The sequence below is a fragment of the Podarcis gaigeae genome, assembly GCF_964106915.1.
Source record: "Podarcis gaigeae genome assembly, chromosome: 1".
Taxonomy (NCBI): domain Eukaryota; kingdom Metazoa; phylum Chordata; class Lepidosauria; order Squamata; family Lacertidae; genus Podarcis; species Podarcis gaigeae.
The window spans coordinates 50,086,803-50,106,809 of NC_139678.1; the positions used below are offsets into that span (position 1 = coordinate 50,086,803).

General features: G+C 43.0%; 1 protein-coding gene across 4 annotated transcripts in view; it reads right to left on the bottom strand.

Annotated features, from left to right (window-relative positions):
• Window positions 1-20,007, bottom strand: part of NR1H3 (nuclear receptor subfamily 1 group H member 3) — a 30,524-nt gene that overhangs the window by 4,112 nt on the left and 6,405 nt on the right. For 2 of the 4 annotated variants that reach the window (XM_083752002.1, XM_083752004.1), the window contains exons 2-9: window positions 10,763-10,858; window positions 7,737-7,965; window positions 5,701-5,967; window positions 4,711-4,919; window positions 3,674-3,853; window positions 2,720-2,819; window positions 1,815-1,928; window positions 281-375 (exon numbers count right to left, since the gene is read on the bottom strand). In XM_083752002.1, coding sequence (XP_083608128.1) covers window positions 281-375; window positions 1,815-1,928; window positions 2,720-2,819; window positions 3,674-3,853; window positions 4,711-4,919; window positions 5,701-5,967; window positions 7,737-7,878 — 1,107 coding nt within the window. In that variant the 5' untranslated portion in view covers window positions 7,879-7,965; window positions 10,763-10,858. Of the gene's footprint in view, window positions 1-280; window positions 376-1,814; window positions 1,929-2,719; window positions 2,820-3,673; window positions 3,854-4,710; window positions 4,920-5,700; window positions 5,968-7,736; window positions 7,966-10,762; window positions 10,859-12,045; window positions 12,855-20,007 lie in introns of those variants that run through there. The other 2 variants (XM_083752003.1, XM_083752005.1) reach the window with 2 other exon arrangements.

Sequence of the window (20,007 nt, forward strand, 5' to 3'; positions counted from 1 at the left end):
GCGGGGAAAGATGTTTGCTTGTGAGTTTGCAGAGCAGCTGCTAGTCAGGGTATTATTATTATTATTATTATTATTATTATTATTATTATTACTGAATTAGACAAACAGTGGTCTGATTCACGATAAGACAGATTCCTATGCAAACAGAATCATTTGGACATGCAGTCCAAAAGACCAATCAATACAACTTTAAAAAAAACCGAGTACTTTAATCACAATATTATTCTGCACACATATTTTTGGCAATACAATCATTCTCAGAACTCAGCCAGACACTTACGTTTGGTCTGTGGATGCAAATGTAAGAATGAAGGGCTTCTACGTAGGTATGCTGCAACCTTTCCACCAGGGTCTGGTCTTGAACGTTTGGCCGGTCTGCCAATAAGCAAGACAAAAGGTTCATAGGCAGCTGAATGCAGACTAGTCAGACTGAGGCTAAAATCCAAATACTCAAATCCACCAAGCCCCTTCCCAAAGTCTAGCTCCACCACTGTTCATGTGCCTTACAGCTTAGACATGCACAGGTTCCTGTCACGTGAACCATTTTCTCACACCTGCTGGGTTTTATTCATGTTCATTAAGAACAAGTATTTAACTCCCACCAGTGTCAGTGGAAGAGGCAAATGTTGTGAGCTAGGCTGCCTCAACCTTATAAGGTTATTGTTGTAGCAGCAAGTTTTATTTCATCGTAACAAAACTAAAATATCAATAGAAAATAAAACCCTAGAGCTGAACAGATTGAGATCATATATATGAAGGACTTTGAACATTCTGAAGTGCAATGAAACATGGAGAGGGGGGCTCTGACCCTCCAGATGTTTTTGAATCATAACTCTCATCAGTTTTGACTATTGGCCATGGGGCTATGGGGTTGAAAGGAAATGTAGTTTGGTACCATCTGCAGGGCCAAAGGTTGCCTAACCCTGCTTTAAATTATGTTTAACAATGAGGAGAACTGCTAAGCTTTGGCTAGATTTTTTTTTAAATTACTTGCAGCAATACTTTTCTCTGTATTAAAGCATCCAGAAAACAAAACATGAGAAGCAATTTCACTGTGACATCCTCACCCAACTCATATATTTCTATACACTTTCACACAACTGGGGCTTAGGTGTTTGGGTCTTGGGGTTGGGCCCAGAATCAATGGGCCAAATTCTGTAACTCCAAAAAGTGAACCAAAGCTAAGCCACTTCACACATCCATGTCAAGATGACTTACTTCCCTGCCCCCCTGACAATATAGGACAAGAGTCACCAGCATAGTTCCCTCCAAATGCTGTTGGACTACAACTCCTATCAGCCCCAGCCAGTGATCAGCAGCTATGGGAGTTATAATTCAACAACATCTGGAGGCTACTGCACTGGATACTGAAGAAATAGGAATACTCCCAAGCCATAAAGTGATTACTATGTCTTCCACAGTCCCTATTTTTCATCAGAGGCTTTATGAGCATCTTTTACTTCTCAACCCTCTTTTAGGAACAGATGTATAGTCCCCATGAGAACAATTATATTAAGTGGGTTGTTTTTCTATCATATTGTCACAGTGGACTCTTTCCTGAGTTACTCCTGCTCTCGGAGACTCAGGAGGTTGACAAGTTATATATGTCAAGACTTCCACCTGGTTCTCGGTATGTTTCAAAGACCGATGATCCAGAACATTAATTCACAGCACAAATTATCCTTCAGCATCATCATTAGAATCTTATTCTATGCTTTATCTATGCGTGTTTCTTCGTAAGAAAATGGTATTAAGTTCCCACATACAAACTCTTAATTTTTTGATTCAGCAACATGAGCTCCCAGGCTTTTTACCTGCAGAAAAAATGCTGATAGCAATTAAAAGTGCATATTCAGCATCATTGAGTTGCAGTTCATTCATTCCCTTTGAAAATCCAAAGATGGGGTTGATGAACTCAAACTGAAGGCCTGGGGGGGAAAGACAGCAAGCAAGAAGTTAAAAGTCGACATTGCTTTAATGTAATGCAAAATACTTTTTTAAAAAATTGAAAGCATTTGAATCTTGATGGTGCTCTATTCTTTCCCATGTTTTTGTTCAGTAGTTGCTACCTTATATTCACAGCACTGTGACACTAGTTCCAATTAGAATAACTGTAAAAGCTAGCCAGTCCTGCTTAATTTCAATGAGTTTTAGTAGAGTCATGGAATCGTAGAGTTGGAAGGGACCCAAGAGTCATGTAGTCTAATCCCCAAGTGGTTCTCCATACCATTTGAAACCATGCCAGACCCTGCTTCGCTTTGCAAATGTGCTGACGGTTTAATTGCTGTACCAATAGGAGTCCTAACTTTTGTATTTTAATGTTTGTATGTTTTAAAGTACAGTTGTGATTTTTTATTGGTTTTCTTGTTTTATCTTCCTGTAAATTGCTTTGAGGTTTTTAGTGGTACATAAATGTTATTAAATAAATAAATAAAATAGCGAAACAGAGCCCTTTAAGCCTAAAAAAAATATCTATTTTCAAGTACAAGAGAAATCAAACCCCACTGGAATCACTTGGGAATTCCAAAAGCAGGATAGAATGAATCATAGTGGAAATTTCCACTATGCTGAGAATAAAAATGCCAAGTTCAATCACTTAGAGCCTAACTTCTTTTGGAGCAGCGTCTGGACTTTGTTTTTTTCAGCATTAAAAAAAAAAGCTGCCCACAGTGAAGAAGAAAAAAGATCTCCTCGATACTCTAAACTGTGTTTAGCTCACCAGCTTTGGCAAAGTCATCCCGATTATAACTTAAGTCCTTCAAAAAAGTGATGCATTCTGTTTCTGGATTGTAGCGCCGAGATGTCTCCAACAGCATCACCTTAAATGTAGAAAACAGAAGTCATTAAACACCTGGCAATAAACTAGCAGGACACATCCCTGCACCAATAGCCCTCAGAAGATAGTACACAGTGGCATGGATCCAATTAAGTGCTCACAGAAGGGAATTTTCAGACCTGCTCCTTTTCTTACTATGTCAAGATTTGTGGCCTGCAAGGGAAAAGTCAGGTCCAGTTAAGTAGGTTAAATTACAACAAGGCAGGTCAGGTTACACTAAATTGGGTCCGGTTAAGTAGGTCAGGTCAAAGTCAGTCAGCTCAAGACAAATCAATTTACTACTAATTTGGTCATGGTAGGTTCCAGTAAACAGCAACCAGGACCATGGACAGCTCCAAATGAGCTGCTGTAGAAGAGTATTGTCTCAGCAAAGAACCAGGTGTCACATGAAGAGTTTAAAATGCTTCTGAGCATTTAAAAAAATCTTTCTTATCTAAATTACAATTTGCTGAGCAATTCCTACATTTGATTAATCAAATTTACTCACTCTTTAATGCCATTGTTACAGGAAATGGGTATGACACCAAACCCATCCACCTCAATAGGAACACCTGCCAAAGTGGTCCCCTGTAGCTGCCTCTTCTTGCAGTGGCAATCGAGGTGCCTGCCATTCAGTTGGGGGCAGATGCCAGTAGCGTAGCTAAGCATGGGTGGGGTGGGGGCCGTAGGGCACAACGAGGATTTGTTGGGCGGTACGGGAGTCTGTAGGGTGGCACGTTGGCTGGGCACATTCTGCCCTGTCCTGACAAGCTTTCACCAGCCAGGTGTCACCGTTGTTTATGACTGCAGTGACAGCTGCCATTCCTTCTGATGAGAGCGGCAGGTTGTAGGTCTTACCTCTATTGTAGATGTCTTCAGAAGAGCAATCTGATCTTCCCTGGTGAGCTCCAGGAAACCTGGCAACTGCTTTGCAAAGTCCACAATCTCCTGTACAGAAATGATTGCCAGCTCCGTAAAATGAGCAAAACGCTGCTGTCGTGCTTCACGGTGAAGAGGATCCGAAATCTGAGGCCACGGCTGGAGTTTTCGTGGGAAAGCCATTGGGAGAAAAGGAAGAAAGAGTCTGATAAGGGTTGGAAGGGCAAAGCAAAAAATCTCCTGAAATGAATGAGAAATATCCCACTTCTTCTACATCATCTCATATCTCTTATATAGACCCAATCCAAACAGCCCCACTATTCTTTGCTGTTCAGAAGTCTATGGCTAGTTATTCCAGAACCCCAAAAGCCACATGATCCATGGTCAGCACCTTAAGTCCACAATTCCAATGGGCATCAGCATTCTGACCCCAGCTGCTCTAAGGTGAAAACAAGCTCCTCCCAGGGTCTACAAGCTTGGGCCTTAATGCCTGGGATATGCAGGACCCTTTGGGATCCATGAGAATCGTAGAGTTGGAAGGGATCCAAGGGTCTAGTCCAACCCTCTGCAATTAAGGAATCAATGAGAAGTACAGTCATACTTGGGAAGTCGAACAGAATCCGTTCTGGAAGTCCATTCGACTTCTGAAACAGTCGACTTCCAAAGAGCAGCTTCTGATTGGCTGCAGGAAGCTCCTGCAGCCAATCGGAAGCTATGGAAGCCCCGTCGGACGTTCGGCTTCCAAAAGAACATTCGAAAACCGGAACACTCACTTCTGGTTTTCGATCGTTTGGGAGCCGGAATGTTCAACTCCCAAGGTGCTTGGGAGCCGAGGTACAACTGTATCAGAAAATGACACCATCCGTTGAGTATGGGATATCCCCACCCCCACCCCACCCCTACATAAAATTTGATGAACGTGCCAACTTAAGTTATTCAAAGAGGAGCTTTACTGAAGGTAGGCAAGGTCTGTTTTCTCCCTCTAGTTCAGAGCCCCACCTAAACTGTGCTTTTACCGTCACTTTGAGCCTGTCTGTGAAGGAGCGCCGATTACACTGCTGCTGAGCTGCCACAAGCTTTTCTATCATGTCAAGCTGCTCCGGTGTCATTTTAGGAGGGGTGTTTGGGGGGGATAATGAGCTCTGGCGCACAACAACCATCCGAGACTGATCGTCTTCCTGCTTCTTCAGCTTCTTCAGCTGGATTTGTTCTTCAGAGAGAACACCTAAAAGTGCAGCACAGAAAGGGAGCAGTGAGGGGACAGCTGGTTATACGAAGTACACAATCACTAAATTAGTGAAAGCGTTGGACACCTACGCAATGCTGCAGGATGGAAGCAAAGTGTCTCAACATTTATTGTTTCCTAGGTGGCAACTCCACATTTGGGGTTGGCATCCACCTTATCAGCTTGCCCTATACTGACAAACTCACTTTTTATTCATATGGCTCCTATACAAGCAGCCTATTCACATTTCATGCACCAACTAAAGATTATGCAGGGCAAAATCAGGTCTCCTGAGACTTTCTGCTCTCTCCTCCCCACCCCTTTAAATACAACTTTCTAGATCTCATGGCTGTGAAAGATTCTCTCCCCCCTGTGTATGTACAGCTGCCTAAAGGCGTTTAAAGGCTACACTTAATTTACCCTTCATATATCTATCCCTCTTCATATTTCCTTGCAATTACCTGCTCATCCCCTCACCCTGATTGAGATTGCCCATCTTTTAACTTGCCCAATGGACCTAACCTAGTCCTGTTTGTTTTAATTGGTCTCTGAATAAAACTTGGTTGAGTACCACCCTCTGAACTCAGTGAAAATTGGAATACTATATTTTCAACTTAAGCAAATATTATTATACAATTTCACACTTTTTCTGAGCATACACCAGATTCTATTAACATATAGTCACTGAATATTTTTATGCATAAGATGGAATATTGCAATAAGGAGCACCTTATTGCTCCTACATATTCTCTGGCCTCACATCCCTGCTCTTGTCACCTACATTGCTCTCGCATGCCTGCCTCGTGGCATTTGCGCAACCGGCACTCCTGACACTTTCGCCGCATGTACATGTCCATCTCACACCTGCCGCCATTCTTGCAAACATACTGGGCACCCTTGATGACACTGCGTCGGAAAAAGCCCTTGCACCCCTCGCAGCTGAGGACATTGTAGTGGAAGCCCGAGGCTTTGTCACCACACACTCTGCACACCTCATTGCCAAGCATCTTGGGGGCTGGCCCCTTCTTCCGTTTCAGAGGGGGCGTTTCTGTAAACACAGATAAGGATGAAAGGGGTGGGGAAAGAGAGGCTGTAAGATTTCATCCAGAAAACAAAGGAAGACTATGCCTCGTAAGGTAAATTATAGCAGTGCTTCCACGCAAAAGGCTGAGCACAGATAAACCTCAAACTCCACATCTCAGTCCAATAAAAGCACGTAAGGGCCTAGGCCGAAAGCGGGTGCAGATTCTTCCTCCTCTAGTTTAGCAAAGTCTTTCTCACACAGTTCTAGAGCCCATGGGGTTACACTAATATTTCTCAGAGTCAATTCAAACAATAAAACATAACAATTAAAAAAGATGTGTAATACCTCCACGAACGTCCGCCTCGTCTAGCGTCTATTCCGGCGAACCTCTGTGGCAAACCTGGAAGTACCGGAACTGGTTACTTCCGGGTTTGCTGCTCACGCATGCGCAGACACGGCGCTTTGCCCTGTGTCCTTGTCGGCCAGGGCTCCAGAACAGATACTGGTCACAAAACAAGGTACAACTGTATAAGCATGCAAACAAACCCTGTGACCAGAAGCGTCCTGAACTTCCTCTTTCAGGAATAAAGGACTTGCCAGAACCTTACTGTTAATGCCATACGGTCTTAAGGCTCTGAGGGTCCCCGAGCTAAGTGTGGAGTGTGAGGAAGGGCAAAATATGTTGGAATTTTACACTAATTACACTTTAAACTAAAAGGTTTGCTCTCCTAACATGGTTCAGAGTTTTTTTTCTGTGGACCAGTCACCAGAGGGCAGCATTGTTCCTTCCTCCTTAGCTGAAGTCAGCTATAGCTTTTACGAATGGCTGAGAAATACATTGGGTGGGATTCACCTAAGGAATCCTGTCAGCAGAAGCCTTGAGCAAGGACTTCTGCTTGCACAAAATACCCCCCCTTCCTGCCCTGTCTGCCCCGAAATTGGCTCGGAGTGGGGTCGGGAGAACCCCCAGAAGAGTATGTGAGGGAAGGAAGAAGAGAAAAAGGTTTGGATTTGATATCCCGCTTTATCACTACCCTAAGGAGTCTCAAAGCAGCTAACATTCTCCTTTCCCTTCCTCCCCCACAACAAACACTCTGTGAGATGAGTGGGGCTGAGAGACTTCAAAGGAGTGTGACTGGCCCAAGGTCACCCAGCAGTTGCATGTGGAGGAGCAGGGAATTGAACCCGGTTCCCCAGATTACGAGTCCACTGCTCTTAACCACTACACCACACTGGCTCCAGACAAGGAGACAAGGGCTTGTTCCATCTAGGAAGCTGAAATGTTTGTGCAGAAGAAACACTCGTAATAGAGTAGCATTGAATTCCACCCATTGCTTCCTATGCTGCACACATTTTTTGTTGTTGTTGTTGTTCCTCTGGGCAAACTGTTAATGCAGGCCTTTGAAACAACAAAAAAGAAGTAAATGGGGAGCAAGCATATCTCCAGCTTCTCTCTCTTTCTGCCTCCCACAGTTCCCCCATCACTTTCTCAAACCTAGACACAAAGGTATTCAAATGTACTCAAGTGTATTTACTCAAGAGTAGGCCCTATTCACGGCTAAACGTTTCTCTCCATCATTTACTTCCTGCAGGGAGTTATGCACTTTAAACAAAAATTGCGAGGAAGCATTTAAAGAAATGACACACACACACTTTCAATCTGAGGTGGTCCAGGGCAGATTAATTCCACTACTTCTGTCTGTCACCCTGTTTGGTGTAATATATAAATTTCAAGTCTAAACTCCGCTCAAAGCATTTGCACTGAGTGGCTGAAACAAGGGTCTGGGTCTCACCTATGTGCTCAGGTGGGATCTCTGAGCCATGGAAAAGTGCAAACCCTTTCTCCTCCATGCCAAAAGCACATGCCTTCTTCCCATGATTCTGTGCCACGAGCTGTGTAGGACCCATGATGGTTGCCTTTGTGGGGCTCCTCATGTCCTTCTTGTCTCTAAAGCATGATTAAGGCGAAGCTTAAGACATTTGAATCCAGTGTTACAATATCCTCACAAAATGGAGAAGGCCCTGGAGGAAAGTGGAAGCAGAAGGAAAGAAAAACACAATTACCAGAAATACCAGCCAGATATTTTTACACTGTTCCTGTGCAACAGTGCCAGCCAAGACTGCCACCAACTCTAATAGCTGTTCCTTCACAATTGTCATCTCCCCGCTTTCAAATAGGAGGCATCTGATTTAAAAGGTGATTTGCCTCCTTTGACATCAGATTTCTCAAACTACTTTTTTGTTCTGTTCAGTTTGATTATTTTACATATTATTGAGTGGCATAATATTTCCACTGGAAATATAGCGCTCAAGGCAGCTTACAATAAATTATCTTTAAAAAACAACAACAATACTAGAACGATAATAAACTGGTCAGAACGAAAAGAGACACTAAAGCAGGGGATTAAAACAGTGTAAATCAATGCTGCTAATAAAAAAACCATCCAAGGAAGCCAAATTTAACCAGATGGTATAAAGTGAAAAAGCAAAGGGGTCAGGCAAGCTTCCAGTGCATGACCGTTTCATTTTCATGGAGGCTTCTGAAACAGCAAGGTGAATAACTGAAGAACAAAGTTTGTTAGACAAAGACTGCAAGATGTCTTATCTCCCTGCAAAGTAATTAAAATAAGCCTTGATGGGCACAGAATGTTAAATAAAATCATTGTTTCGAGTCCAGTTCTGTCCAGTGAAGCAAACTGGCCTTCTGGTCATTAACTGAGTCTCAAGAGGCACTTACCCCTGTGTGCTTGCTGCAGAGATCCAATGTGAAAAGTTTTTTGTGGATCATTTAATGAAAATGTCCCTATTTTAAAGAAAAGCCTCCCAGATTGTAAAAATATTATTATTATTATTATTATTATTACAGTCAAACCTTGAAACTCAAGCGGCTCCGTTGCCGAATGTTTCAGTTCCCGAACTCCGAAAACCTGGAAGTGGGTGTTCCAGTTTTCGAACGTTCCTCGGAACTCGAACGTCCGACACGGCTTCCACTTGAGTGAAAGCTCTTGCAACCAATTGGAAGCCGTGCCTCAGAACTCAAATATTTTGGAACTTGAATGGTCTTCCGGAATGGATTACTTTCAAATTCCGAGGTTTGACTGTATTATATTCAGTGCTATTTTTCTAGAAAAAGAGATGCCGGGACCCACCATGAATTTCCCCCTCGTTCTCTTAGAATTCCAGCTGGAAAAAAGCCCTCATTATATTTATTTGTATTCCTACACAAATTAAAACACGGGGGGGAAATCCAAAAAGCTAAAAACATATAAAAGATAATGGTTTAACAGTCATTAAACTCTAATAGAATTAAAACAATGTTAATAAAACAAATCTATTAAAATACAGATAATAAAACCAGGATGGCACTATTAAAGCTCTTCCCTTTAAAAACAGTCAGTTCCCAAAGTCCTGTTGAAATAAAATATAGATACTAGATATATTAAAATAGGGAAAGATTTTAATTTCTGCACCTAAAAATCTGAACCACTTAATTTGGTCTTCTGGCATCAGCACAGAAATTAAGCAACTTTGGGGCAAACTAATATGTTCCAGTAAACACGGAGGAGGGGCAGACAACTGGAGCCAAAGAGAAGGGCAAAGACGCTTGCCTACGGAGATTTCAAAACTGACATGTCATCAATCAACCAAGAAGGCCAAGTCAAACAGTCAAAGAGAAACTTACTGCTAAATTGTCATTTTAACCCACAAGGGCAGTTTTTGGCACCATGAGGGCTTCAAGTCCTTGACTGACTTGGGAAAGATGTAAAAAGTCTCTGAGGCTGTAGATAGTCCACTGCATTTTCACTGCCCCGAACACAGGTTGAAAGAGGGATTCTTGCCCAAATGATGTGGTTAGTCTGGCATATGGCAGCAGACCTGACATTTCTGACCTCCATTTTAAAAGTGTCCAAATTCCATTTTGAGTGCTAATAAATCTCATTTGGTTTATTTCCCTGTCTGTAAGCCAGTCCAGGGGATGCGGGTGGCGCTGTGGGTAAAACCTCAGCGCCTAGGGCTTGTCGATCGCATGGTCGGCGGTTCGAATCCCCGCGGCGGGGTGAGCTCCCATCGTTCAGTCCCAGCTCCTGCCCACCTAGCAGTTCGAAAGCACCCCTAAGTGCAAGTAGATAAATAGGTACCGCTTTATAGCGGGAAGGTAAACGGCGTTTCCGTGTGTTGCGCTGGTGCCAGTTCGCCAGAGCAGCTTCGTCACGCTGGCCACGTGACCCGGAAGTGTCTCCGGACAGCGCTGGCCCCCGGCCTCTTAAGTGAGATGGGCGCACAACCCTAGAGTCGGACACGACTGGCCCGTACGGGAAGGGGTACCTTTACTTTAAGCCAGTCCAGTCCGATTCACTTTCCTGCCTAGTTCATAGCTGCTCAATCAACCTCAAATGCCTGTCAATACTGTACTTTGGAGAGCAATGGCCAAATGACTTCCTCTGTGAGAGGTAAATTAAAATTCTTCCCTTTGGGGTCCCTTCTGCTGACCTAAACACCTGAGAGGATCTGCACAATTCTTTATGTCTGAAGAGGTGACTAAGAAGCAGCTGCAGCCTTCTTAAAGGAAACACTGGGTCTGCGATTGGACTAACCTAGAATGTCTTTTTGCTGCCGCAAAGAAAACTGTGTATAATTCCAAGGAACAGTGCTTTTTTTAAAGGAGGTACTCAAGTGTATGCAGTACCGGCACCTCTTTTTTCGTTGTTATAAAGTGTGACACTTACTGTAACAACTTCATGGTGAGTACTGGCACCTAGAAAAAAAGCACTGGGTACAGCACCGAAATATTTTGCAAAATGCTGCATTCTAATTTTACCTTTGTGGATCCACAAGCAATTGCAGTTTGTTCGTGCGTATCTAGGGTTGCCAGCCCCAGATTTCCAAAATTTGGAGTGCTCTGCAACTGTCGTATCTGAAACAAGAGGTATTTGTTATTTCAATTGGAAGACACTGTTGTGAAATAAGAAGAAAAAAATCAAGTGTTATTTAGCACCCCACATCCCCTGTGTTCCATGCACTTGTAGCATGACACTTCTTCAGCGCAGAGATGTGTGGCATGGTGCTGGCAGATCTAATGTGCAGCCTGACAGTGAAGCCATGATGGGCAATAGACAAATGCAAAACCTGCACAGTGTTCTTGCTGGTTCAGAAACAGAGTACACAGAAAATCCAGCTCACAGAGATGAGAAGGCAATGCAAAAATAATAATAAATTGCTATATTGCTGGAGCAGCTGGAGCAGCTTTGCTTAGCCTGGGGGCCTTCAGATGTTTTGGACTATAACTCCCATCAGTCCTAGTCAGCACAGCCGTGAAGGTTGGGGCTGATGGGAATTATAGTCCAAAATGCCTGGAGGGTACCAGGTTGTGTAAGGTTGTTCTTGAGTTATAGAATCCATATTAGAGACCCCTTTTCATATTTTTATCTGTAAAACAATGACCAGAGTTAGACTAGTCTAACATACACTGAAAATGAAAATATACAATTAATTTTAAAATTTAAAGCATTCAGAACAGAGACCAACACCTAACTAAAATGTTTTACTGTTTACTTTGCCTGAAATCTGCAATTCTCAGAGTCAAATCAAATGAACAGTAAGGATTTGTTTTGCTTTTTTAGGCTGGCCACTAATGGGTTTAAAATCAGCACATCTGGATATAGAACAGCCCTTAAGTATGATTCTTTTATTCTAAATTATCAATAACTTTGTCAACAACAACAGCATACACCCTATTGTAGGGGTCAAAAAACTTGCAGAAGATTCAAACCATTTTCATCTCATCAATATCTATATGCCTAACAAGGACAAATCAGGATCTCTCAAGTCTCTCACTTGGGTGCAGATCTCAGATGGCAGCAGAGTTGGCTCATCCTACAGGAGAATTGCCAGGTCCTACCAAGAGAGACAACCTGTCACACTGAGAACAATAGAATAAGAACACTAATGCTCCCCACCCTGCTGTTGAGAATTCCACCAGCTTTTTGCTAAAAAAAATTATTGGAATCCAGTTAAAATATGTAAAACTCAATGTACATTTGCAGCAATCAGATTTAATTTAATTACATTTACTGCAGTTCAGTAATGTTGCATTAAGAGTACCTGTAAACTGGAAAGTTGGTGACCACTGCCTTGCCAAGTTGTTGACAGTGCCAGCCCCAGAGGCAAAATGTACAGAATGTTATAAAGCCTTCCTCTCCAAAGTGCAACTAGAATGAACAGCAAAGCCCCATGGGGAAGTACATGTAGGTGAAAGGCTGAGGGAAGCATATATCTCTTAGTCTGTGGTCACATTTGTGTCTCAGATCAGGCGCCAAGTACTTCCAAGTTACCTTGGCACCAGCTCCAACCCCGCCTAGAAACAGCGGAACAACTCAGAGAGCAAAAGTCCTAAGTACAGCAAATTTTGTCGCTTCAGGAACATGGTGCTACCAAAACAACCCAAGATGTTTCATCCTGTGGCCACCATCCACACCCCAGCCACAAAATGACTCCCCTTCCCTTCAGAGTAAAGGTTATGTTCGCGAGTGGCAAACCTGTGGCTCCTCCAATGTTGCTGGACTACAGTTCCCATCATGCTTGACCATCGTCCATGCTAGCTGGGGGTGAACAGACTTGGCTCTATTCCTTCATTATTCCATTTCAGTATGGGTTTGGGATTTGTTCTCATAGCCAATTCTCTTAAGGGCCAAATGACAAGTTAGCAAGCAGCTGTATATAATCTCCCCTCTGATGTTTTGTGTTAACTGAAAGAGAAGGAGACTACAGTCTTGAGCAGAGCATCAGCTTTGTTTGTTGTGTTGTGTTTATTGTTTATGACTACTGTTGGCAGTTATGTAATTTTTTATATGTTGTTAAGCCGCCTTGAGCATGGTTGTAACTTTGGAAAGGTGGCATACAAATAAAATGATTGATGACTCAATCAATTTGCCTCCCAGCTGCTTTTCATCACACAGGTGGAAAAGAACAGGCCCCCCGTTTGTTCCCCACCCGCATAAGGAGAAAAACGGCTTATTGGGCTTCCCCAACTGGAAAAAATAGCACAAAGGAGAAAAGTAAATAGCTCCCATGTCTCTTTTTGCTGTGCAGGACAGTCTCCCACCCGTCCTTCGTTTTTAAAAGCTGCTTTTCAACTTTAGATTAAACTGTCAGGGAGAAAACTAAAATGCAATGGAGTTTGTGCAATTTGGCCCTGGATTTTGCCTTTCCCCATAGAAAAGCTCCCCACAGGCTAGTCTTGTCTCAGCCAGCATTCCTTTGCCTGCACTTCATTCCTCTGCTCCCGCTGGTCTAAGAATCTCTTGCACTGATAGAAGCAATCCTAACAGGACTGTAAGACAGGACTGGCCAAAGGCATTTTGCAGCCTAATGCAAAGAACAAGATGGCTTCCTCCTCCACTCTGTGTACCGAAGCCAACTGAATTAACTGCTTATTTCAACACTGCCAATGAGACAATGGTCCTCCACTGCAACTGAGGGCATGATATGGCCTTCAAACCGATTTTAGATGATATACAGTGGTACCTCGGGTTAAGTACTTAATTCATTCCGGAGGTCTGTTCTTAACCTGAAACTGTTCTTAACCTGAAGCACCACTTTAGCTAATGGGGCCTCCTGCTGCTGCCGCGCCGCCGGAGCACAATTTCTGTTCTCATCCTGAAGCAAAGTTCTTAACCCGAGGTAATATTTCTGGGTTAGCGGAGTCTGTAACCTGAAGAGTATGTAACCTGAAGCGTATGTAACCCAAGGTACCACTGTATTGATATATTGGCCAGCCACAGTAATTACTGAAGTACTACTAGCAGAGGTGAATGCTAATGGAGGGAAATATGAGGTTAAGGATGCATAACAGAAGACATAGTCACGAACATTTTCTGGTACATAACAGGCTGGTGCCACCATGACATTTTGCTCTGGACAATTTCTCTTATTTTTATGCCACCCAGCAAAATTTTTCACAAGCTTCCTAAAAGACTTCCTCACTTCGTTTTGAGGATCTACCATAGAGAAGCTAAATGTTCTCACGGGGCTCTCTCTCCATTTGTTCCTCTTGATCTCTTCCCCCAGTACCCTTTTTTTCTCAAAGCTTTTTTGGAACTGTTCTAATCCACCACCCTCAAATTATTCAGAAGTAGCAATGTACTACTTTTAAATATTTGTGACCCAAACTTGAGGTGGTAGAATACTGGGGAGAGAAGTTAACTCTGGAGACACTATGATTCTATGAATCTCCCAAACATCTTCTACATAGCATGCAAAGCTGGAACAGAGGCTGTCTCTGAATCCCTAGCTTGAAAGAGTTCCCCATCCCAACAGACTCAGGACAAATTATAAAAAGTCTTTAACAAGTATTCTGTAGAAAAAGATTCTGGCCCCAATAAAATCATAGTGCATTCCATGCAGGAACTCTTTTTCACGTGTTGCACTATTAATTGCTTCAATTGTTCATCTCTCAAAACTTACAGCTTTAGTTCATTTCTAAATCAAAATTCAGCAACATATTATTATTATTATTATTATTATTATTATTATTATCACACACACAAATTGTTTTACAATTTAAAATACTCATTTAACCATCCTTAAAATATCAGTGACTTCCCTTCTCTTTCCGTGGTTCATTTTGCATATCTTAAATCCCTGCATATTTTACATAAATCAAACCATTCAGTATTCCATTACATCCATCAAAACTTATTTACACTGTTGAATTTACCTTATTGCTAAATGCTACCAATGTTTCCAAGGGTACACAACTCCCCCCCCCCCCATATATTCAATAAATATTTTTCAATCTTCTCTAAACATATGTTCTTCTTGTTCTCTTATTCTGTATGTTAGATCTGGAAGCTGCGTATATTCCGTCAGCTTAAGTTGCCATTCTTCTTTAGTTGAGACCTCACTCTTTTTCCATTTTGGGGCCTACAAAATACGGGCCGCGGTAGTGGCATACATAAATAACCTCTCTTTTTTTTACACCTGGGAATTTCAGTCTGAATTATCCCCAATAGAAACGATTCTGGGTTTTTTGGGAAAGTACTTTTAAAAGTATTATTACACTTTTTTAAAGGCTGCTCCCATGCCACACATTAGCCTTATTCACATTTTTAATAAAACATTACCGTTAGGGGTGATGTCCTATGCACATGGAGCAGACACTGCACAGATGCTGCTCTACTGCTCTTCACGGCCGCTCGCTCTTTGCAGCAAGGAATGCGTGTTCAGCAGCTCACTGCACGGAAGGAACCATTTCCTCCTCGCCACTGCAAATACCTGCCACTTGGAAGCAGCTGCCACCCGTAGGAGACACTTAACATTGATCCCACAAGGCAGCTACTTCTTATGGTATTCCTCAAAAATGTGACCTGTGTTGCTGGATGTCACCTCCAAGGATGATGGGAACTGTGGTCCAGCAACATTTAGAGGGCCTCTGGTTCCCTACACCTAGACCAGGGGTAGGCAACCTAAGGCCCGGGGGCCAGATGCAGCCCAATCGCCTTCTCAATCCAGCCTATGGACGGTCAGGGAATCAGCGTGTTTTTACATGAGTAGAATGTGTGCTTTTATTTAAAATGCATCTCTGGGTTATTTGTGGGGCATAGGAATTCATTATTTTTTCCCCAAAATATAGTCCACCACATGGTCTGAGGGATGGTGGACCGGCCCACGGCTGAAAAAGGTTGCTGACCCCTGACCTAGACTAAGAGATGCAAAGTAAAATGGAAACATTTTAGTAGCTAACCCCTTGATAAAAGGGTTTCTACTTGAAACACACCAAGGTTTTAATAGAAACCAAATAATTTGCTGCAGAGCTGTCACTGGATAAACATTAGGAATCCTATTTAAAGAAAGGAAGCTTCAAGGTTACAGATAATTTCAAGGGGGAAGTGGGAGTAAAGTTAGGAAGAACTGTACATGATTAACAACATTTTTGTTCATTTCCTAACAGATACACAGTCAAACACTATGCATATTTACTCAGAAGGAAATTCCACTTAATTCAGTTGTGCTTACCCACAATTGAGAGTGCACAGGGTTGAAGCCTTAACAGTAATCTTTCTTTAAAAAGCTAGGAAGTCTTCTCTAGGAATAAATGAAAAACATACTTCCTAACACAGAGATGAGAACTAACAGCCAGATAACTACCAAATTCTATTCATTATATCCTGCTGCAGAAGGTTCCATTTGTGGCTTATTGCACAGCTAATTTTTCACTTACACATTGCACATGCAACTGAAATATTTGCATGTTCTTATTTTTTACTTGCTAGTTTTAATAAAATGGGATTGTTTAGTTGAGATGTTTCCCATTGAGTTTTCCCATTGAGTTTTATTGTTGTATTTTATGCAAACAGCCTTGGGGCGATTTTTATTCTTGAAGAGAAGGAAGGAAGGAAGGAAGGAAGGAAGGAAGGAAGGAAGGAAGGAAGTTCTCCATTTACTCCTGCTTCCTCTTCCCAGCTTGTACTTTGCAAATAGCTATGCAGATCTGAGGCCTATAAAAATAACAGCAGCAGCCAAGTTCCTAGCTAAATTCCATCAGGAAAAAAAGATTGAAGCAAATTTCAGTGCCATTCTTTCAGTTGTTTCACAGAACACAAAAGTCAACTTTTCCCTGGCTGAACATGACAGGAGATTCACAGGAACTGAAAGACACCTTTTGTCTGAAAACACTCCCCTCCCCCCAGTAAAAGCAATCCTCACCCCACACCTTCCAGTAAAAGGAGATAAGCCCATTTTACAGCAGTAATCCAGAACCATCATTTTGTTCTTTTCACCTCAGCCTTAAACAAAAACCTGCTGCTTGTGACTCTTTGAATCAATTGGTCACCTCCTCTTCTGCCCCTCACTGCATAGGTGTCCTGGGCAGAAACTCAAAGGAGCTAAAAGAGATGTGAAAAATGGTAATTTTATAGTAGATAGATGCTGCATACATACTACTACACCTTCAAAGCACATTCATATCACATTTCCCCCCTCAAAGAATTCTGGGAACTGGAGTTTACCTCTCACAGAGCTCCATGTCCCAGCAACCCTTAACAAACTACAGTACCCAGAATTTTCTGAGGAGGGAAATGTGTTTCACAGGTGCTTTAAAGGTACTGTGTGTACACAGTCACAAGCAGATCCTAGAACGGACAGTAGTTCCTCCCCTCTCTGCCTGCAGGATTTACTTAGTCCTCCAATGGACAGAAAGAGAGGGAAAAGAAGGGATTGTTCTTACATAATCTTTCTGGCTGTTTCTCAGACAGGAGTTCCCTGAATCACAGCCAGTGGGGGTGGTGGATGGCTTACTTGCCTGCAGAGGCAAGGTGAGGCAACTGCCTCAGGCGGCAGGATCCATGGGAGCAACAGATCCCGATGCAGATATTTATTTGCTGCTTCTTCCTGATATAGATCTTCATTCACTGCTTCTTCTTTGGCAGGGAGGTGGGAGCTATTTTGTGATCCACCTCAGGAGCCAAAATGTGGCACAGAAAGTACAGAAGCTAGTTTCTGCGAACACTAAGACGCACGCCTCTCTATCCTCCATCCAGGCAAGGAAGAGATATTATCAGGCTTCAAGGACACATTCCCAACAGGCAAAAACATTTAAGGAAAGCTAAAAGCAGGGACAGTAACCGGCATGTTATAGGAGAGGGGAGTTGCAGGAGAGCAAGGGCCAGACAGGGAGACTTGGAGGGTCACATGTGGCCTCTGGGTTTGAGGTTCCCCACCCTTGCTAAATACCACTTCCACCCAACTCTTGGGCCCTTTTCTGTTATTTTCTTGCTGGGTTTAGGAGAACGCACTCTAGAAAACTGCCATAGCCTGGGCAGATTGCTTCTGGCTGGCTTGCAAGACTTGCATGCACCCATGACAGAAGAATGAATTTTAGGACGGACATTTTGTATCTTACATTTCCCCCCCCCCCCCCCCGGTGTTTGTTTTCATTTCTACACATTTTATCTTGTTAAATCATTTTTGAGACCTTTGCTTTTATAAAGTGACCAATGGGTATAATGATACCCACAACAATAATAATAATGTTTCTGCATGCATGCATGTCACAGCTCCAGTGACAACTTACAGAAAAGGGTTGTGGCACAGCGGTGCACGGATCAGCCCCAGTCACAGGCTTGGAGGCCTCTTCCTGCTTCTCCTGGCACAGTCTGGCAGGGGCTGCTGGCAGGAGAAGGCGATATAGCCCAGCCACTTCAATCAACTATAATACAAAGCACAAGGACTTTAAGAGCTTGAAGCACAGGGCAGGATAGTAGTACAATGTACGGCTCTCTGTTTATGGAAGATATACCTGTGAAGAGCTATTAATCATAGCTAACTCAAGCTTCCATATTCAAGGACGGCATAGCTCTGAATATTAGACATGGGGATAAAAGATCAAAATAGGAATGCTGTCTTCATGTCTTGCTTGTGAGTTTTCCAGAGGCAGTTAACTGGTCTCTGTCAGAAAGAAAATGCTGGACCATATGGGTCTCTGGTTTAACCCAGCAAGAATCTTTTAACAGTGACCAAAAGGGAGAAGGAGAAAAGGCTTGCCATAAAGACACCGTTTAAAAGCAGGGAAGTATAAGCTTAAATCAGATGTAATCAGCTGCTTCAGAAAAAGTACTTCAATAAATTAACAAATAAGGATGTTGCTATTTTTTATAAAAGCTCACCAGTTTAGTGTTTGTTTCAGTTTCAAAAATATCTTAAAATTAAGAGCCTTATGAAACATAACCACAACTGCAACTCTGGAAATTTAAGAATATCTTATTGTCAAATTAGTTGTGTAACTTCAGTGTCTTCTGCAGACTGTTTCCATTTCCCTTTCTCTGCTCCACCCTTTACTCCCACAATTAGGACACAAGGGACGCCTCTCCCACTCCAAAACTATGAAAGACAAAGTCACAAAAGCTCACACAGATGCATGTTTCCCTTCATCTGGTTGACAAAGCTCATTCGCTGCTTAGGTAGCTAAGGGGGCCCAGAGAGAGAAGAGGAGGGTCTGCACTTTTGAAAGTGAACTGTAGTAACCTTAGGTCCTTGGCTCAGCTCAGAGCCAGGTCTGACTCCACTATCAGCGCTGACCTTTGGACGGACAGCAGGAAATGCAATCATGACTTTGACAACTTTGTCAAGGGATTCGAACAGGAAAAATCTCATTAGTGCTCTTCCCTTGAGAGAAAAGCAGGGGTGTGGGGTGGGACACGCAAGAATGGTCCCTACCTCCTCCCATCCTCCACAAGGCAGCTTGAGGCACGTTGACAAGGACAGCCAATAGTCGGGGAAATAATAAGTCAGAGAAAACGCCGGGCTGTGGAAAAAGCTAGAAGCAAGCCTCAATGCTGATCCATGTGAACTCAGCTGTTCTGCCACCAGTGCACTCTTGTACCATTTGCCCTGGGACAACCTGTAAATGTTAAAAACCTGCTGGATCAGAGCAAAGGCCTCAATAGTCCTGCATTCTGTTCTTGCAATGGCTAACCAGATGTTGGGGGAAAGCCCACAAGCGGGTGCAAAAGCTCTGATCCCGAGAGGTATATATTCAATCTGGTCCTGGGGCCAGTTTAAACCTCTCCACCAAGCCCAGCACAGGGGAAATCCAGCAAGTGCTGTGATGGAGAATTCACCCACCACAGCCCTGGGCTGGCAAGAGAGGTTTAAACTCCTCCCTCAAGCCCAGCACAGTAATAGGGATGAGCTTGGGGTGAATGTATCTGTGTGTGTGAGAGAAAGACTGCATGTGAGTGAGTGAGTGAGTGAGTGAGTGAGGTCTTCCTCTGTGGTGAGCTTACGTTCTATATACATGGGGACATGCAAGAGCTTAAACAGGATGGAGGGCAGCCTGGGTGGGGATAGGGCTGCTGCCCACAAATATGCATCTATATAGGACTGGTCTGTGGGAGACGGGGTGTTTGCTACAGTATGGTTCTGCTTGTATTTATTGGATCAGGACCCACTTGCAATGAATTGAGTAGAGTGGATGATTAATGATGTTGTGCAGGTGTGGGGGATTCCCTTTTTGTGACAATATGTGACAACAGGTGTGGGGCAGGTAGCAGTGGGGTCTGGCCCAAA